At 42.9% G+C, this 18635-nt stretch overlaps 1 protein-coding gene across 20 annotated transcripts in view; it reads left to right on the top strand.

Moving 5' to 3' along the window:
• The window catches only part of ANKS1B (ankyrin repeat and sterile alpha motif domain containing 1B), a 1079287-nt gene extending 1061137 nt beyond the window's left edge, over nucleotides 1-18150 (top strand). For 15 of the 20 annotated variants that reach the window (XM_060656668.3, XM_060656666.3, XM_060656665.3 and 12 more), the window contains 2 exons: nucleotides 6334-6501; nucleotides 17239-18150. In XM_060656668.3, coding sequence (XP_060512651.3) covers nucleotides 6334-6501; nucleotides 17239-17349 — 279 coding nt within the window. In that variant the 3' untranslated portion in view covers nucleotides 17350-18150. Of the gene's footprint in view, nucleotides 1-6333; nucleotides 6502-17222 lie in introns of all 20 variants that reach the window. The other 5 variants (XM_060656669.3, XM_060656662.3, XM_060656659.3 and 2 more) reach the window with 2 other exon arrangements.
• The last annotated feature ends 485 nt before the right edge of the window (nucleotides 18151-18635 follow it).

Below are 18635 nucleotides of genomic sequence, written 5' to 3'. Positions count from 1 at the left end.
AGAGTCTTTTAACCAGTTTTTTTTAATGACTGAATTTTCATTTTAATTGGCTGCCTAGTGTTCCACTGTGTGGATCTATGCAGTATACCTAATCCGTCCTCTATTTATGAAAATGTTAAATATTATAGTATTCTTGCAAATATGCCACTGAACCCTTCAGCTTAAAAAAATGTTCAAACCCCCACTTTATCTAAAAATGCTTGTTTTTTTTTTTTTTTCCTTCTAAAAATGAAAGAATGCTTTTGTTTCCAATCCCATCCCAGGCCACCTCCACAGCTGCTCCTCCAGGCCTGGCAGTGGCCTGGCTCTTAGGGATGGAGATAAAGCTTATTGCTAGAACAGAATCAAAAGGCACCCCTGAAACAGGGCATCCCAGACAGAACCCCAAACTAGATAGACGCAGGAGGACATGGTGGATTCCCAGGGCAAGCAAGGTCAGGAACCAGGCTCTTCCTGAATTTGTTTGGAGCTTTTCCAACAAGGAAGGAAGGATGAACTCTTCATAGGAGGGAGGGGATGCAGGCTGAGGCTGCACTTACTGGGATAGTCATTTTAGATCCCACCTGCCGATGTTCTGTACATGTGGCAAGAGCATATTTACTGTCCAGTGTGCTTAAACATTTCTAAGTTTTGGGCTCCTGGATGGCTCAGTCCTTAAGCCTCAGACTTCGTCTCAGGTCATGATCTCATAGTTGGTGAGTTCAAGTCCCAGATCAGGTGAGTTCCAGCCCCACTTTGGGTGAGCCCCACTTCTCTCTCTCCCTCCCTCCCTCCCTCTCCCTCTCTCCCTCTCTCCCTCTCTCTGCCCCTTGCTCACTTGCTCTTTCTCTCAAAAAAATTTCTAAGTTTTATGATCTGGTTCTTCCTTTATAAGCTATCTGATGTATTCACTTCTTCCTTTGTTATAATGATTATTATATTAGGGAAATGATAAGTACTAATTTTTCAAATAAAACACAAAATTATAAAGCAGAAAAAAAAATCCTAGTGATGCATCAGTCAATATAAATTAATTACCTGAGTGGCCAGAATTTTTCCTAGGGGACAGATTGTCCATATCTATGCTGAAATTTTTCTAACACCAAACTGATGAATGTGCTAGGCACAGCCTCAGTGACTAGGATGCAGGAGGACAATGGGGACATCTCTTTGTCTCTCCATGAGCCTCCCCTCATCCACGTCATTCAGTGAGCACTTCCTGGACACTTGCTACAGACCAGGCATGGGCTAGGCATCAGGAGCTCAGCCCCTGACACATGGAAGAAGCTCAGTAAGTATCCAAGGTGATGGTCAACTATATTCCTGACTGCCTAGAGCTCACAGTAAATGCAAGCTTGCCTATACATCTCCAGTTTGTGTCCCTTGATTACGGTTAAGATCTGTCCTTAAAATACAATGGCTCTGCAAATTCCTCTAATGTAGTAATTCTTAATTCACAGATCAAAGACCCCAGGAGAAACAGGAAGGGGTTTAGAGATTGTGATGTTTCCCTAGGGGTGGTAGTCCCCATTGACTTGGGATTCCCTGCCTTCATCCTAAAGAGCCTCTGCTGGAGAGGGAGTGTTGCTTGGCATCCCTCATCATGAAAGGGACACTTCCACTGGTTGAGAATCCCTGTGATGATGGATCGTGTTAACTCACAAAGGACACCCTTTCCCGGGAAGCTGCCTGGTTCTGGCATGAGACCCAGGCAAATTGTGTACCTTTAGGTACCTTCATCCCAGCCAAGATGCATCAACCACCCGGGAGCTTCTGTATTTAATGTTTTTATGCTTTTTCTTTTTAACAGTTTGCAGAAGTCATTTACCTTAAGTCTAGTTCTAAGGTATAGTGGTCAAGAGCATAGCCTGTCAACACCTGGATTCAAATCCCAGTTCTGCCTCGTGCTAGCTTCATGGCCAAGTTATTTAACTGTTCTGAGCTTAATTCTCTCACATGTAAATTAGGAATAATAATAACCCCAAAGTTATTAATAATGCCCACAGAGTTGTTGGCAGGATTCAATGAGATAGTCCATGTGAAGCATGTCATATAATGTGCATGGCACACAGAAATCATGAGTGTTGGCTGAATTGTCATTGGGTAAGTGTAATCATGAGTGATTCTCTAAACAATCCAGCAAGATAGATACTGCATATTAAGAAAAATGAGGCTCAGAGCATGCTCTCCCCAGTAATCATTGGCTCAAGGCCAATTGCCATAATATGATTCTGGAAAGAGACTCCTGCTGGAAAAGCCAAGGCATGTATTTTCCAATAAGCTAGAAGGAGCAGAAAGAGCCAAGGTCAGAGACCAGCTGAGTTACAGCATTTGAAAGGTATAAGGTAGTGAATGTAAAACTGAAGGAGTTTGAATTTATGCTCAAGGGAGTTAGTGGCTAGAGATGAGGACATCGTTGTGCCAACTTAAAAGGAAATTCCAGCACTCTGTGGTTTGGGCTAGCATGTGTGAAGGGACACCTTAGTGCCTACATCTAGCTTCTCCACAGCCAGGGCTGAGGGTAGGTGGCTCCAGGAGTAACTCCCCATGACTACATACTGTTCATCCCAGCTCAAGGCTGGAAGTTCCTCTTCCTACTACCTGAATGAGGATCGAACCAGCCTTCTGTAGCATTGTGTGGTGTTCCAGTTATCTATTGCTGCTTAACGAACCACTCCAAAACTTAGTGACATAGGAGGACATCCATTTCATTATGTTTATGATTCTGTGAGTTAGGGGTTTGGGCAGAATACTGTAGTTCTGCTCTTCTCTTCTGCTTAGCAGTATCTGGGGCCTCCACTGAGGTGGCTCGGATGGGACAACTCTATTGGGGCATCTGTCTGGGGTCTTGGACCCTGTCTCTGTGGCATCTCCTAGGGATTGAATGTCCAGTATGACTCCTTCACTGTGTATCTGGAAGCTAGGCTGGGATGACTGCAACTGCTGTTTCTTTCCAGGCAGCCTCTGCCTTTGACCAGCTTGGACATTCACATAGCATGCTGACCTCGGGGTGGTCAGATGTTTTACACATGGCTAGTTTCCCTCAGAGCAAATGTTCCAAGAGGCCTGGGTAGAAACTGTAAGGCTCCTCGTGACTGAATCTCAGAGGTCCCCCTGTGCGTGACTTCTTCCACATTCTGCTAGTTGGGAAAATCAGTAAAGTCAATCTAGATTTAAGGAGGCAAAGAAACAGACTCACCCTCTTAGGAGAAGGTCATGACATGTACACAGAGGAGAGGAACTGATGGCAGCCATTCTGGAGACAAACCACCACACATGGGTAGGGTTAAGAATATGGGCTTTGAGTCACAAATATTGGTTCCTATCACAACTCTGTAACTTTCTAGCTCTGTGATGTCAGGCAAGTTACTTAACCTCTCTAAGCCTCAATTTCCTTACCTGTAAAATAAGGATAATGATATTTTGCAATAACTGTGATAATATTTAAATGAGATAAATCTAGTGCTTGGCACAATTGATTCCTAACACCTGTAAAGTCCTCACTTAATAGTAGCTATGCTGCCTATAATAATACCATATTACAGTGTAACTTTAGTGTAACTATAGTAGTGCTGTTTCTCTGGTTTGTCCTTTGGATATTCATTCATTCATTCAGCAAGCATTTACTGAGTGCCTGTGGTATGCCAGGCACAGTTTCAGGCACTGGCCTCCCAACAGTTGCAAAGATAATAATACATTGAAAACAGAGAGTAATTGGGTTGTCAGGTGTTTTGAGCAACATCGCTGGCTCTTCAGTGCCAGCCAGCATCGCTGGGGTTGGCAAGCCTGGCTTCAAGGAGGAAGCAAGGGATGGCCACCTAAGCCTTTCTGATATTGCAGTATTAACTTCTGGCTTCGTCCTAATAGAGACTCCTACTCCCACAGTAACTCTCCTCTGCCATTTAAATAGTGGGAATGTTACTAAGGAGAGGCAGGAGATATGAACCTTCCTCTCCATTCAAACATGTGTCTGCAGATCCCATCTGATGAGTGTCTCTTCCCCTCAGGGGCCCTGGTATGTCAGTAACATGGCACTCAGCATTCAGAAGCCCCATCAGAACCACTGCTCCTCTGTCTCATGCCCATGGACCCTTCCTGGCTTCCATAATCACCACCTCAAACATTGAAGTGATAGAAAAGATAGGAAAGGTAACAGTGTCCAACTCTTTACATAATCATAGGAGAATAACTCAGTAAAGCATTCTAAAATGAAATGAAAAGCAAGATGTCAAGAGAATGCAAGCCAAATCAGGAGAGGCCATTTGGCACAGTCTGGTCTCTGTGTCTTATTTGAGCAGTTTCCTAACACCAGGAACTAATTAAAAATGAAAAGGCAGGGCTTCTAACCCAGTACCTTTCAAAATCTTTAGGCTTCCCATAATAGTCATGTGAAAAATCTCACTTGCTCAAATGAGCATCTTCAACTTTGATTTGAAAACACTGGAGCTTTAAGTAAATCTCACTTTCAGGAATTTGTTTTTAGGTTAGTGATAAAGGAATTCACACTCATTAAGCTCCACTGTTCCAGGACCTAAAAGCTGAACATTACAGAATTGCTGAATCTGCCATCTTTCCCTTAGTCCATTTGCCCACCCAGAGCATGAATATGTGCTACATGGCCCTGACAGATGGACATCAACCATCTCCACAGTTGTGCTGAACAAGACCAAGAGCCTGTGACTTCACATGGAGACTGCAGAAATCAGAAACCCCAGTCTGCATTTCAGAGGGGTCCCATCTGCACACAAGGAGGCAAGGCTGACGATGACATGAGTGCCAAGTGTAGGCAGATGAAGGGTTCAGCCCTCTTTGTACAATGATGGCCGGAGCTGTCTGCCAGCCCTCCTCCACTATCATTTGTTGGTGCACTGCTAATTTACTAGTCTGACTCATCCTTGGAGGCAAACACGGGATCAGTGTTCATTGCAGGAAGTGCTCAGTTGGCTGTGCGAGGTTCAGTGTCTCCAGCAAGCACACGTCTGTCTTGTGGGGCCATCATTTCATAACATGTCACTCGAAGAAGAAGACACCGCTTCTGTCAAAACAGTTTTCAAGCTCGGAGGCATTCTCCCTACTTGGGTCCAAGACCACAACAGTCTGGCATTGATCTGAAACCTGGTCTGTCCAGAAATCCACAGGCTTCTTTCACATGGCCTCTGAAGGCGATCCTGTATCTCCTTCACCATCTTCAAGTGGGAATAGTCCCAAACAGTTCTCCCCAGAATCATGGGGATTGAGCTGTTCCATGTGCTTGACTAGAGGGGCTAGAGATGGGCACAGTTGCAAAAGCAGCATAAGCAGAATGCCATTTCTGTGTTTTGAGAAACCATGAATACACATTCCAGGGACACTGATCGGAATGAAAACTTGGGACAAACCATGCCTGCTCTCTGCTTGTGCAGTGATTTTAAGAAAGCTCTCTGTGACTGATAGGCATCTACCTCTTCGGTGCACTTGTGACCTCAGGGGTGTTGTCGAGACCCTGTCTCCTTGGGGTCACACAACATCATGTTTTCTTAGTGAGAGAAGACGGGGTGGAGCTGTGCTGGGAAGAGAAGGTAGAAATCGAAGATACGTATCGGGAGAAGAGAAAGGAAAGCTAGAAGTCATCTTGAAGGAATGATTGAAGGTCTGACGAAAAGAACCTTTCTCCCAGGCACTGCTTGGCATGGCATTCAGGCCTGACACCGTCTCCTGTCTCTTGCTGATTTGATGATAAAATATGGAGTGGACCCACAGGGAGAGCAAGCACCTCAAGAAATAGATGGATAATTGGCTCTGTTTGCATGCTGGCTGCTGTAACTGTGAGACGCCACACCAGCATGACTAATGCCTCTTCCCTCCGCCTAAATTAGATTTTGATTGTGCTTTAGAGATGTTCACTGAATCACAGATGTTTGAGGTAAAAAGACCCAAACTTCTCAGGAACACCTCCTGTGGAGTGTGTGGGCTAGTCCTCACAGGCACAGCTGAGGCGCTCCCAGAACTAAGATGAAGGACCAGAGTAACCCCTTATCTTCCAAGGCCTGGGAGCAAACCAGCTGCCCATGAGGAGGCTCAGAATGGAGTAGGTTCCTGGGGCCAGTGGGTGGGGGCCTGCTCCCTGTGGAATGAAGTTGGGGGTCGGCTCTTTAGCATGGCTGAAAGAGAGGCATCTCATTGCTGATTAATGACATATAGACTCCAAATTGGACCTAGAGTTTCCTGTTTTTCACAGATTTCCACTGACTCACTGCCACAATAAGTAGAGTAGTTCAAGGTCCTTGCTAGTTCACCTCCCACAGTGCTCCTCAGCCACTCAACTTGGCCACCCTGTAGTACAACCTAATAAACACTTTCTCTTTACTCTTGCAGAATTTAGCCTACGAAATCATCCTAACACTGGGACAGGCATTTGAAGTCGCCTACCAGCTTGCACTACAAGCAAGAAAAGGGGGGCATTCCTCTACACTTCCAGAAAGCTTTGAAAACAAACCCTCCAAACCCATCCCCAAGCCCCGTGTCAGCATTCGCAAATCAGTGGTAAGTAGAAAAGATAACAGATGTTCTGAAAATCTTGAGCTAGAGGGAAAGGAGGTTGCTAAGTGGGCCCTGAGTGGTGTGGGACCTGCATTTCTGTCTCCCTTGGCCTCCTCCTGGCATGCATCCTTCATCCTCCCAGCCTGGTTCCTGCAAAGTCTTGGGGGACCATCTGCCTGAACCTAGAGGCTCCCAAGAAAATTCCACTCTGTCACCTGTGGCAGCCCTGTGAGGGGGGGGTACTGGGTGTTGCTGCTTCCTTGACGAACCTTTCCTAAAGGTCCAGTAAAGCTTGGGAATGATGTTCCCTGAGGCTCCACTGCCATCACAACAGGGGCCAGAGCCTCTTGCAAGCCACTGGCCCTTGGAGAGGTTGACAGAGGTTCATGGCAAGGTGTCCCGGGTACCCAGCTAAAGGAAGCTAGGTGCACAGGCTGTGCGTGCATCACAGCAGAGCAGCCCTCTTCCCCTTCACTGGAGGCCTAGATGCCAGCTTTAGGCAGGCTTTCTCCCAGCAGCTGAGACTTCCTACAGAGTGGTGACTCTTCAGAAGGTGCAGCCCCTCCTTCCTCCTCGTCCTCTGCCTTCCTCCAGGAATTTCCTCCCCCTCCCTCCCACAAGCTCTGTAGACATCCTGTCCTAACAGACTTTTCATGACTTCAAAGCGACCTCCGCTGGTAGTAGCAATACCCAGAAGCTGGAGCATTCCCAACCAGCCTCCCATCTGGCTTCTGCTCCAGCTGCCTTATGGCATCCTAGCAACTCTGTGGCATGGGGCAGGCAGGCGCCCCCAGATGCCCTGCTCTCTCATATCCATATATCCCTCTAACTCTCTTCTCCCTACCATTACTGCCCAAGGGGTCACAGGGAAAGTGTAGAATCTTGAAGCTCCTCCCTTTGTGACCATGTGGCTTCTTGTCTACAATCTTCTTTTGGGCCTCTACTCTTGTCACATTCAGCATCCATGGAGACAATCCCTCCAACATCTGGCCTCTCTCCTTGAGGGCTCACTGCCACTCCACCCCAGCCATTAGCTCCCATGCTTATCCTTCATCTGAACATCACCAGTTACTCTATGTCCTCTGAAAATCTTCCCTTCAAACACCATGGTCAAAACAAACAAACACACACACACACACCATGTTCTCCCTACCTCTGCACCTACCCAGCCCCACTGGCTCCCAATCCTGATGCACTCCCACAAATCCAGATTTGTATGTTCAATTTCTTTTTTAATATGTAACAGACATCTGAAACTTAACATGTCCAGAAATAATTATTTTCGTTTTAATTCCAGTATAATTAACATACAGTGTTATATTAGTTTCAGGAGTATAGTGTAGTGATTCAACAATTCTGTACACTACTCAGTGCTCATTCAAATACTCCTAATCCCCTTCACCTATTCTCCCCATCTCCCCACCCCCCCAATCCAACTGCCCCTCTGGCAGCCATCAGTTTGTTCTCTATAGTTAAGAGTCTGTTTTTTGTTGTTGTTGTTCATTTGTTTTGTTTCTTAAATTCCACATGAGTGAAATCATATGGTATTTGTATTTCTCTTATTTCACTTAACTTTATACCATTTATTTATTAGTGTTTATTTATTTTTAAGACACAGAGTGTGAGCAGGGGAGGGGCAGAGAGAGAGGGAGACACAGAATCCGAAGCAGGCTCCAGACTCCAAGCTGTCAGCACAGAGCCTGACGCGGGGCTCAAACTCACAAACTGTGAGATCATGACCTGAGCCGAAGTAGGATGCTCAACCGACTGAGACACCCAGGCGCCCCTCTACCCTTTAGATCTATCTATGTTGTTGCAAATAGCAAGATTTCATTATTTTTTATGACTAATATCCCATTGTATATATATACCACTTTTTATTCATTCATCCATCAGTGGACACTTGGGTTGCTTCCATAATTTGGCTACTGTAAGTAATGCTGCAATATATATAGGGGTGCATGTATCTTTTCATGTGTCTGTTGGCCATCATGTCTTCTTTGAAGAAATGTCTGTTCATGTTTTCTGCCCATTTTAAATTGGATTTTTGGTTGTTTTGTGTCGAGTTGTGTAAGTTCTTTATATATTTTGGACACTAACCCCTTATCAGATATGTCATTTGCAAATATCTTTTCCCATTCAGTAGGTTGCCTTTTAATTTTGTGAATTGTTTTCTTTGCTGTGCAGAAGGTTTTTATTTTTATATACCCCCAATAGTATATTTATGCTTTTGTTTCTCTTGCCTCAGGAGACATCTAGAAAAATATTGCTCTGGCTGCTGTCAGAGAATTACTGCCTGTGCTCTCTTCTAGGATTTTTATGGTTTCAGGTCTCACATCTATGTCTTTAATCCATTTTGACTTTATTTTTGTGTATATATAAGAAAGTGGGCCACTTTGATTCTTTTGCATGTAGCTGTCCAGTTTTCCCAGCACCATTTTTTGAAGAGATTCTTTTCCGCATTGCATATTCTTGCTTCCTTTATTGAAGATTAATAGATCATATCATGGGTTTATTTATAGTCTACCTCTTCTGTTCCACTGATCTATGTATCTCTGTTTGTGCCAGTACCATACTGTTTTGATTACTACAGCTTTGTAGTATACCTTGAAATTTGGGATTGTGATACCTCCAGTTTTGTTCTTTTTCAAGATTGCTTTGGCTATTCAGGGTCTTTTTTGGTTCCATAGAAATTTTAGGATTATTTCTTCTAGTTCTGTGAAAAATGCTGTTGGCATTTTGATAGAGATTGCATTAAATCTACAGATTATTTTAGGCAGTGTAAACTCCCAGTCTGTGAGCATGGAGTACCTTGCCATTTGTTTATGTCATCTTCAATTTCTTTCATTAGTGTTTTATAGTTCAGGGTATAGATCTTTCACCTACTTGGCTAAGTTTATTACTAGGTATTTTATTATTTTTGGTGCAATTTTAAGTGGGGGTGTTTTCTTAATTTACCTTTCTGCTACTTCATTATTAGTGTATAGAAACGCAGTGGTTTTTTGTATATCGATTTTATTAGTTCTAGTAGTTTTTTGGTGGAGCCTTTAGGGTTTTCTATACATGGTATAATGTCATCTGCAAAAAATGAGTTTTACTTCTTCCATACCAACTTGGATGCCTTTCATTTCTCTTTCTTGTCTGATTGCTCTGAGGCTAAGACTTCCAGTACTAGAATAAAAGTGGTGAGAGTGGACATGCTTATCATTCCTCATCTTAGGGTAATAGCTCTGTTTTTCAACATTGAGTATGATGTTAGCTGTGGGTTTTTCATGTATGGCCTTTATTTTGTTGAGGTATATTCCCTCTAAACCCTACATTGTTCAGAGTTTTTATAATGAATATTGATTTTGCACTTTGTTAGATGCTTTTTCTGCATCTGTTGAGATGATCATATGGTTTTTATCCTTTCTCTTGTTGATGTAATGTATCATGTTGATTGATATACAAACATTGAAACATCCTTGCATCCCAGGGAAAAAATACCACTTGATTGTGGTGAGTGATTTTTTTAAATGTATTATTGAATTCAGTTTGCCAATATCTTGTTCTCGACTTTTTTATCAATGTTCATTATATTAGCCTGTAGGTCTCTTTTTTTATAGTGTCTTTTGGTTTTGGGATCAGCATAATGCAGGTTTCAGAGAATGGATTTGGAAACTTTCCTTCCTCTTCTATTCTTCAGAAAGGTTTAAGAAGAATTGGTAACTAATTATTCTTTAAATGTTTGGTAGAATTCACCTGTGAAGGTGTCTGGTACTGGACTTTGTTGGGAGTTTTTTGATTACTGATTCAATTTCATTGGTGGTAATTGGTCTGTTCAAATTTTCTATTTCTTCCTGATTCAGTTTTGGGAGATTATATGTTTCTAGGAATTTATCAATTTCTTCTAGGTTGGCATATAATTTTGTTGGCATATAGTTTTTCATAATATTCTCTTATAATTCTTGTTTATCTCTGTGGTGTCCATTGTTATTTCTCCTCTTTCATTTTTATTTTGAGTCCTCTCTATTTTTTTATTTTTGATGTGTCTGGCTAAAGGCTTATCAATTTTCTTGATCTTTTCAAAGAACTAGCTCCTGGTTTTATTGATCTGCTCTGTTGGTGTTTTAATTTTCTATCTCATTTATTTCTGCTCTCTTTATTATTTCCTTGCTGCTACTGGTTTTAGGTTTTGTTCTTCTTTTTCAAGCTCCTTTAGGTGTAAGGTTACATTGTTTAGTTGAAATTTTTCTTGCCTCTTGAGTTAGGTCTGTATTGCTATAAACTTCCCTCTTAGAACAGCTTTTGGTGCATCCCAAAGATTTAGAACCACTGTATTTTCATTTTCATATGTATTTTTTTATTTCCTCTTTGACTTCTTGATTGACCCATTCATTATTTAATACCATGTTATTTAACCTCCACATATTTGTGTTCTTTCCAGACTTTTTTTCTTGTGGTTGATTTCTAGTTTCATAGTGCTGTGGTTGGAGAAGATGCATGGTATGACTTCAGTATTTTTTAATTTGTTGAGACTTATCTTGTGGCCTAATATGATCTATTCTGGAAAATGTTCATGTGCACTTGAAAAGAATGTGTATTCTGCTGTTTTAGGATGGAATGTTCTGTATATATCTGTTAAGTCCATCTAGTAAAACCGTTTCCTTATTGATTTTGTTTGGGTGAACCATCCATTGATGTAAGTGAAGCATTAAAGTCCCCTACTACTATTGTATTACTATCATTATGTCCTTTATGTTTGTTATGAGCTTTTTTGTTTTTGGGTGCTTCCATGTTGGGTGCATAAATATTTACAATTATTATATCTTCTTGTTGGAGTGTTCCCTTTATGATTATATATAGTGTCCTTCTTTGTCTCTTGTTACAGTATGTTTTGAAGTCTAATTTGTCTGATATAAGTACTGCCACCTCAGCTTTCTTTTCACTTCCATTTGCATGATAAATGCTTTTCCATCCCTTCCCTTTCAATCTCATGTGTCTTTAGATCTAAAATGAGTCTTTTGTAGGCAGCATATAGATGGGTCTTGCTTTTTTATCCATTCTACCACCCTGTGTCTTTTGATTGGAGCAGTTAGTCCATTTACATTCAAAGTAATTATTGATAGGTATGTACTTATTGCCATTTTGTTACCTGTTGTTTTTGTAGTTCTTCTCTTTTCCTTTCTACTCTTGCTCTCTTGTCTCATGGTTTGCTGGCTTTCTTTAGTGATATACTTAGATTCTTTTCTCTTTATTTTTTGGATATCTATTACCAGCTTTTGATTTGTGGCTACCATAAGGTTTATATATAACATCCTGTGCATATAGCAATCTATATTAAGTAGATGGGTACTTAAGTTTGAACCCATTCTAAAAGCAGTAAAATCTGGGGTGCCTGGGTGGCTCAGTCGGTTAAGCTTCCAACTCTTGATTTTGGCTCAGGTCATGATCTTACGGTTCATGAGATGGAACCCCACATTTTTGGGCTCCATACAGACAGTGCAGAGTCTGGTTGGGATTCTCTCTCTCCCCTTCTCTCTGTCCCTCCCCTGCTCATGCATGTTCTCTCTCAAAATAAATAAACTTTAAAAAATAAAAGAAAATAAAGGTAGGAAATTTTTACTCCTAAAGAAGGAGTAAAATTTTACTTTCTACTCAGAGTCCCCTTTAACATTTCTTATAGGGCTGGTTTAGTGATCATGAATTCCTTTTTTAAAAAAAAATTTTTTTTTTTAACATTTATTCATCTTTGAGAGACAGAGACAGAGCATGAGTGGGGAAGGGGCAGAAAGAGGGAGACACAGAATCGGAAGCAGGCTCCAGGCTCTGAGCTGTCAGCACAGAGCCCAACTTGGGGCCTGAACTCACGAACCGCGAGATCATGACCTGAGCCGAAGTTGGATGCTCAACCGACAGAGCCACCCAGGCACCCCGTTATCATGAATTCCTTTAAAAAAAAAATTTTTTTTAACGTTTATTCATCTTTGAGAGACAGAGCATGAGTGGGGAAGGGGCAGAGAGAGGGAGACACAGAATCGGAAGCAGGCTCCAGGCTCCAAGCTTTCGGCACAGAGCCCAACAAGATCATGACCTGAGCTGAAGTCGGATGCTCAACTGACTGAGCCACCCAGGCGCCCCGTGATCATGAATTCCTTTAACTTTTGCTTGTGGGAACTCCTCCTTTCAATTCTGAATGATAGCCTTGCGATTAGAGTACTCTTGGTTGCGGGTTTTTCTTCTTTCAGCACTTTGAATATGTCATGCCACTCCCTTCTGGCCTGAAAAGTTTCTGCTGAAATACCAGCTGATAGCCTTATGGGGCTTCCTTTGTATGTAGCTGTATTCCTTTCTCTTGCTGCTTTAAAAATTCTCTATCACTACTTTTTGCTATTTTAATTACTATGTGTTTTGGTGTGGCCCTCCTTGGGTTTAGTTGGGGGTGCTCTGTGTCTCCTGGATCTAGATTTCTATTTCATTCTCGATATTGGCCAAGCTTTAAGCTATTATTTCTTCCAATAAGTTTTCTGCCCCCTTTTCTCTCTCTCCTCTTCCTGGGATTCCTATAATGCAGTGTTATTACACTGGATGGTCTCACTGAGTTCCCTTAATCTACTCTCATTTTTTATTAAGCTCTTTTCTTTCTCTTGTTCAGCTTGATTGCTTTCCATTACTCTGTCTTCCAGGTCACACATCCATTCTTCTGCTTCCTTTAGTCTGTTTGTTCCCTCTAATGTACTTTTAATTTCTAATTGCGTTCTTCATCTCTCTGATTGGTTTTTTTATGTTGTCTATCTTTGTTGAGGGTCTCAGGTTCTCTACTCTTTTTTTAACTTTTATTTATTTTTCAGAGAGAGAGACAGAGCATGAACAGGGGAGGGGCAGAGAGAGAGAGAAAAGGAGACACAGAATCTGAAGCAGGCTGCAGGTTCTGAGCAAGCTGTCAGCACAGAGCCTCATGCGGGGCTCCAACCCACAAACTGTGAGATCATGACCTGAGCCGAAGTCGGATGCTCAACCGACTGAGCTTCCCAGGTGCCCCTGAGGTCCTCTACTCTTAAGTCCAGTATCTTTATGACCTTTACTTTAAAGTATTAATCAGGCATATTACTTATCTCCAAGATTTTAGCTATTTTTCTGTAACTTTGTCCTATTAGTTCATTTGGGACCTATTCCTCTGTCTCTTCATTTTGCCTTTGTGTGTCTTGTTTCTATTAGGAAAGTCAGTTATGTCTTCTGCTCTTGAAAGTAGTGACCTTAACAAGAAGAGGTCCTATAGTGCCCTACAGTGTAGTGTCCCCTGTTCACCAGAATCTGGCACTTCTGGGGTGTCTCCTCTCTCTGTTGCATGTGTCTCACTGTTCTGGCTGAGCTGTTTTTGCCTTCAGTCCAGTTGTCTGCTATGGCTCTTTGCCTGCTGTGGGCAGGGTTTGGTCCCCTGTGTTAGGGGGTTAGTCTGGGCTGCCTTGGGCTTAAGTTGGAACAGACCAGGTATTTTCCAGAGCTACAGGAGCACCACACTGCAAGGCACTCTGTGTTGTCTCCTGAGAAGTTTTAGTTGGGGGATGGGGCCTATAGTCAGACTAAATATTCCTAGCACACTCCTGGGGCCACAGACTGCTGTGTGTGGTTTTCTTCCCCTCTCCCCAGGGCAGGAGTTGCTTTGGGGTGGTGCTGACCCCTGTCAGGGCTGCTTGCATACTGCCATGCTTGTGGCATTGTTTTGGATGCACTCAACAAGGCCAGGTTGGGAGGTGGGTCTACAGGAGGCTATGGGGCAGGGCATGCTGTTAGCAAGCTAGGTAGAGTGCTGCACTGGTTCACACGGGTATACCTGTATGTAGGCTGGGGGTTGGGGGAAGGAAATGGTGCCTGCCAGTTCGTTTGTTCTTAGAGAAGTCTCCCAAAGATCTCTGCGCCTCTAGCACATGCTCAGAGATTAGTTAATAAATCTCCCTCCCTTCTGTATACTACAGGCATTTTTCAAACTGCTGCTTCTATGCTGTATCTTGGTGGGGCTATTTGTTATGCTGTCTCTTTAAGGGCAGAGACTTAGTTTCCTATCAGTCTCCGGTTCACTGATTTTCAAAGTTCAAGGTGTGTTAAGCCCCTCTGGTTTTCAAACCCAGATGTTATGGGAATTCATCTTCCCCAGGGCAGGTGCCCTGTGCCTGGGTGCCTGGTGTAGGATCTGCTCCTCTCCCCTCTGGGCCCACAGCATCCCTCCCTCAGGTACCACAGGCCCATTTGGCTTCCAACTGCATCTCTGCCTTTCCTCCCTTCTTCAGTGTGGCCTCTTTCCTATATTTAGCCGTGAAAAGTCTGTTCTGCCAGTCTATAGATCATTTTCTGGGTTATTTACACTGATGTGGGTATTATCTAGGTGTATCCATGGGATGAGTTGAGCCTAGGATTCTCCTCGGCCACCATCTTCCCTGGAAGTCCCCGGAATAAAATTCTTGATTTTCCCCTTAAAGCTGTTTACACTCTCAATCTTTCCCAGCTCGGTAAATGGCATAACCATTTACCATATTGTTTAAGCCATAAATCCAGAGATCATCCTTAATTCCTGTCTTCCTCTCACCACCATGTACAACCATGAGCAGGTTCCATCCACTCAACCCTTAACACATAGATCTGTCCACTCCTATTTCCTCACTCTTCTCATCCAGGCTACCACCACTGCTCTCCAGAACTACTGCAGTACATGTCCTAACAGTCTCTCTTCTCCATGCAACCAGAGTGATCCTAAAAAACATATCAGATCATGGCACCACTGCCCCAAGTTCCAAAAGCTAATTCCCACCACACTTCTCTATGATGCTCAGGCCTTCCTATTCCTCAAACAGACCAAAGCTCACTCCTACCCAAGACCTTTGTGCTACCTGTTCCTTCCACCTGGCATAGTATCCCCCATATTTTCTGCACAGCTGACTCCCACTTGTCATTCAGGTCTCCACTACATGAAGCTTTTCCTGGGCCGCCCAATCTGAGGTAGATGCCCAGGCACACTCAAGCATATACCCGCTTTTAATTCTGTGTAGTATTTATTGACGGAGATTTGTTCATAATCTATCTTCCCCCACAGAACTGTAAGTTAAATGTCCAGTTTTCAGAATATTTTTTGGATTATCTCTTAGACTGTTGTAATTCATTCTCACATGGGCTGGATAAATCTGTTCAAGGCAGGTGCCTCCATCAGACTTAACTCTGGTCCCCAAAGACTTCTTCCGAGAGAGCACAACTGGGATGGATGCCATGGGGGCTCATAGAATATGCATCTAAAACCCTTCACTGAGAAATGATGAAAATATACAGTGAATAATACTGATGTTCTTTAACTGCCTCAGCATCCCATCCCCCTCAGCTGGTGTCCATGTTCCATCTCCCTCAGGTCTATTTGTTTATTACTCAAAAATATTCCATGATTCCTAAGAACATGTGAAGTCCTCCCCACAGCTTTGTGGAGATACAATCAAATCATGCTAGAAGGTAGCCAAAGGGCATGGATCCCACAGCCTTCCAGCAGGCACGAAAGTTCACAGTGCAAGAGAAATGAGGCCTTCCCAGGCTACCTTGCTCCAGCACTCCTGAGCCGAACACATAGCCAGGGCCAGGGCAGATGTGGAAAAGATGAGGCAGCAATGTGGGGAAGAACTCCCTGCGAAAGCCCCGCCTGAGAGCTCACAGCTCAAGCCTTACCCACGAGTGGCCTTTTTTGACTTTGTATGCACAGGGGCTAAAATGGTTTTAACTGTTCTACAGCTCAGCTCAGTTTGGTTCAAGGCTCAGCCTAACTTGGCCCTGCTTACCTATTTACCCTCCTGTCTCCCACTCTGCAAACTGCAAGCTCTCAACCAGCTCTTTCTCCTTGCCTCAGGGGCTTTGCACATGCTATTCCCCCTCTCCCTGCCCCCTTGCCAGGCAAACTCTTGCTCATCCTCCAGCTGTTCAGATATTACCTCATTATTTTATAATATCCAATAAGTATGTATTGTGTGCCCACTATTATTTACTGGGTTGCCAGGAGCTTTTCTAAGTTTGGGGGAAACAGTGACAAAACAAAATCCTACACTGCAGTGTAGGATGAACTAATAAACATGAGATAATGTAAGTGGCACAAGGATTATAAAGAAAAGAGCAGAAGAAGAGAGCAGAAAAGTTAGGATGCTATTTTATATGGGGTGAACAGGTGAGGAGGTGGTGTTCGAGCTGCAACCTGAATGACATTAGGGTATAAGACATGCAGGTGTCTGGAGAAAGGCATTCCTGCAGAGCAGATGATGTGAGTAGAGGCCCTGGGTGTAGGCTTGGCATGCAGGGAGAAGCAAAGCCAGAGTGGCTGGGCTTCACCTGAAGGACTTAGGGTTTACTTTGTGATGGAAACCACTGTAGGCTTGAGAGGTGGGGAGTGACATAACCTGGTTCACCTCTTCCAGGAAGTCCCCTGGCTCCTTGACCACAGAGCACCCTCTCTTCCTCCTTCCCCCTTCTCAGTACTGAAGTGCAGAATTCTGTGTTTGCTCTCCATCTGTGTGCCTTCAAGAGCAAGGGCTGTCATTCACCATCCACCCCTTGAGTGCCTTGCATATAGTCCTTATACAATAAATGTGTATTAAAAGGACAAACACAAGATTCTCATGTATCAATATCCCTGCAGTCCTGTCAGAGCATAGCATTGGTTTCCAAAAAGTTTTAAGAAGCATGTTTGCACCCGAGTACAGGTACCGTATAACAGGCATCAGCCTTTCTGTTTTAAAGCAGATCGACCCCTCTGAACAAAAGACTCTGGCCAATCTGCCGTGGATTGTGGAGCCAGGACAAGAAGCCAAGAGAGGAATTAATACCAAGTATGAAACCACAATTTTCTGATACTCACCATCCTCCTGTCCTCGCGGTGCCTTGCACGCTGAGCAGTCCTGGAGCAGGCTTCCCTTCGCGCCTCCGTTTCCACCCAGCCCAGGAGGAAGACTGCTCTGTTTGTGTGGCCTTGTCACGGGCGAAAGGCCGCTGGCCATTCCTGGGGATGTTCTTTCTGCACCAGTAACAGAAAGTGTGCAACCAAGACTTTCCAGCCGTAACCCCTGAGAGGCACGAGTTGAGGTTTTTTGCTGACTCTCCCGACTCCCCTCCCTGCCACCACCCAAGGTATTTCTAATGACTCTGCCCCCGACACTGCTTTGCTGAATTTGGGGATAATACCTTTAAAAAAAAAAGTACAGGGGATCTCTAATACTGCCTAAAAGTATAAACATCTTGGATTTTTCAGTCAGCAGTTTTAAAGGTAGAATCAGAACAGAACTACCCCCATAAAACACCTGTAAAATCATATCACTGAGCATCATTTCATGCATAAGGACAAAAACCACCCCCATGATTGCCAGGAAATCCTGTTTCCCAATTTCTATATTTGTGGATTTTATATGTAATAAACCATGTCAGATAAAGAAAAACTTTACATCTATGGATTGATTCAAAATTTAAGAATGATTCAAAACAGGAATTTATTATGCACAGAAAAATGTGTCTTGTATTAAATATTTTTATTAAAAGAATGTTTCATTAATGCACTGATAAGAAAAGTAGGTTAGTTGTGAGGGATGTTTCTGGTTTCATTTCAAATGACTAAATTTTTACTGCTACCACTGAGAGGACTGGCTTGGGTGTGGCAAAGTACTGATGACGCTCCCCAGAGCAGGAGATTAGGGCAAGCAGACTGGCATCCAACCGAAAGTGCTGATGCAGCCATAAGCTGCAAAGATTGTTTTTTTTTTTTTTAACCTTCACAGTGTTTTAAAGAAAACGTTAAAAAAAAAAAATCTAGGGCTCCTGCTGTCAAGATTTCTGTCATGGAAACCTTGTTTGAGAAAGGTGTTAATAAAATTCTATTGCAAAAATTTTTCTAGAAAAAGTACAAAAAAAAAAAAAAAGAGAGATTCCAAAGTAATAAAACTCTTTTCTTGAAATAAATGTTTGCTTACTATTTGATTAAATAAAATTTACTTACATTTCTTTAAGGTATTTTAATTTTTTTAATGTCTCTGTGGAGTATTTGTATGATACCATAATGTATATTTATGTAGAATCAAATTATATAAACAGTACCAATATCATTATAGAAAAAAATAACATTTTAACGTATATTGTTCTAACTGATC

The sequence above is a fragment of the Panthera onca genome, chromosome B4 (genome assembly GCF_046562875.1).
Source record: "Panthera onca isolate mPanOnc1 chromosome B4, mPanOnc1 haplotype 2, whole genome shotgun sequence".
Lineage (NCBI taxonomy): Eukaryota > Metazoa > Chordata > Mammalia > Carnivora > Felidae > Panthera > Panthera onca.
Note: the sequence above shows the minus strand (reverse complement) of the source record. Positions and strands in the feature narration are given on the sequence as shown.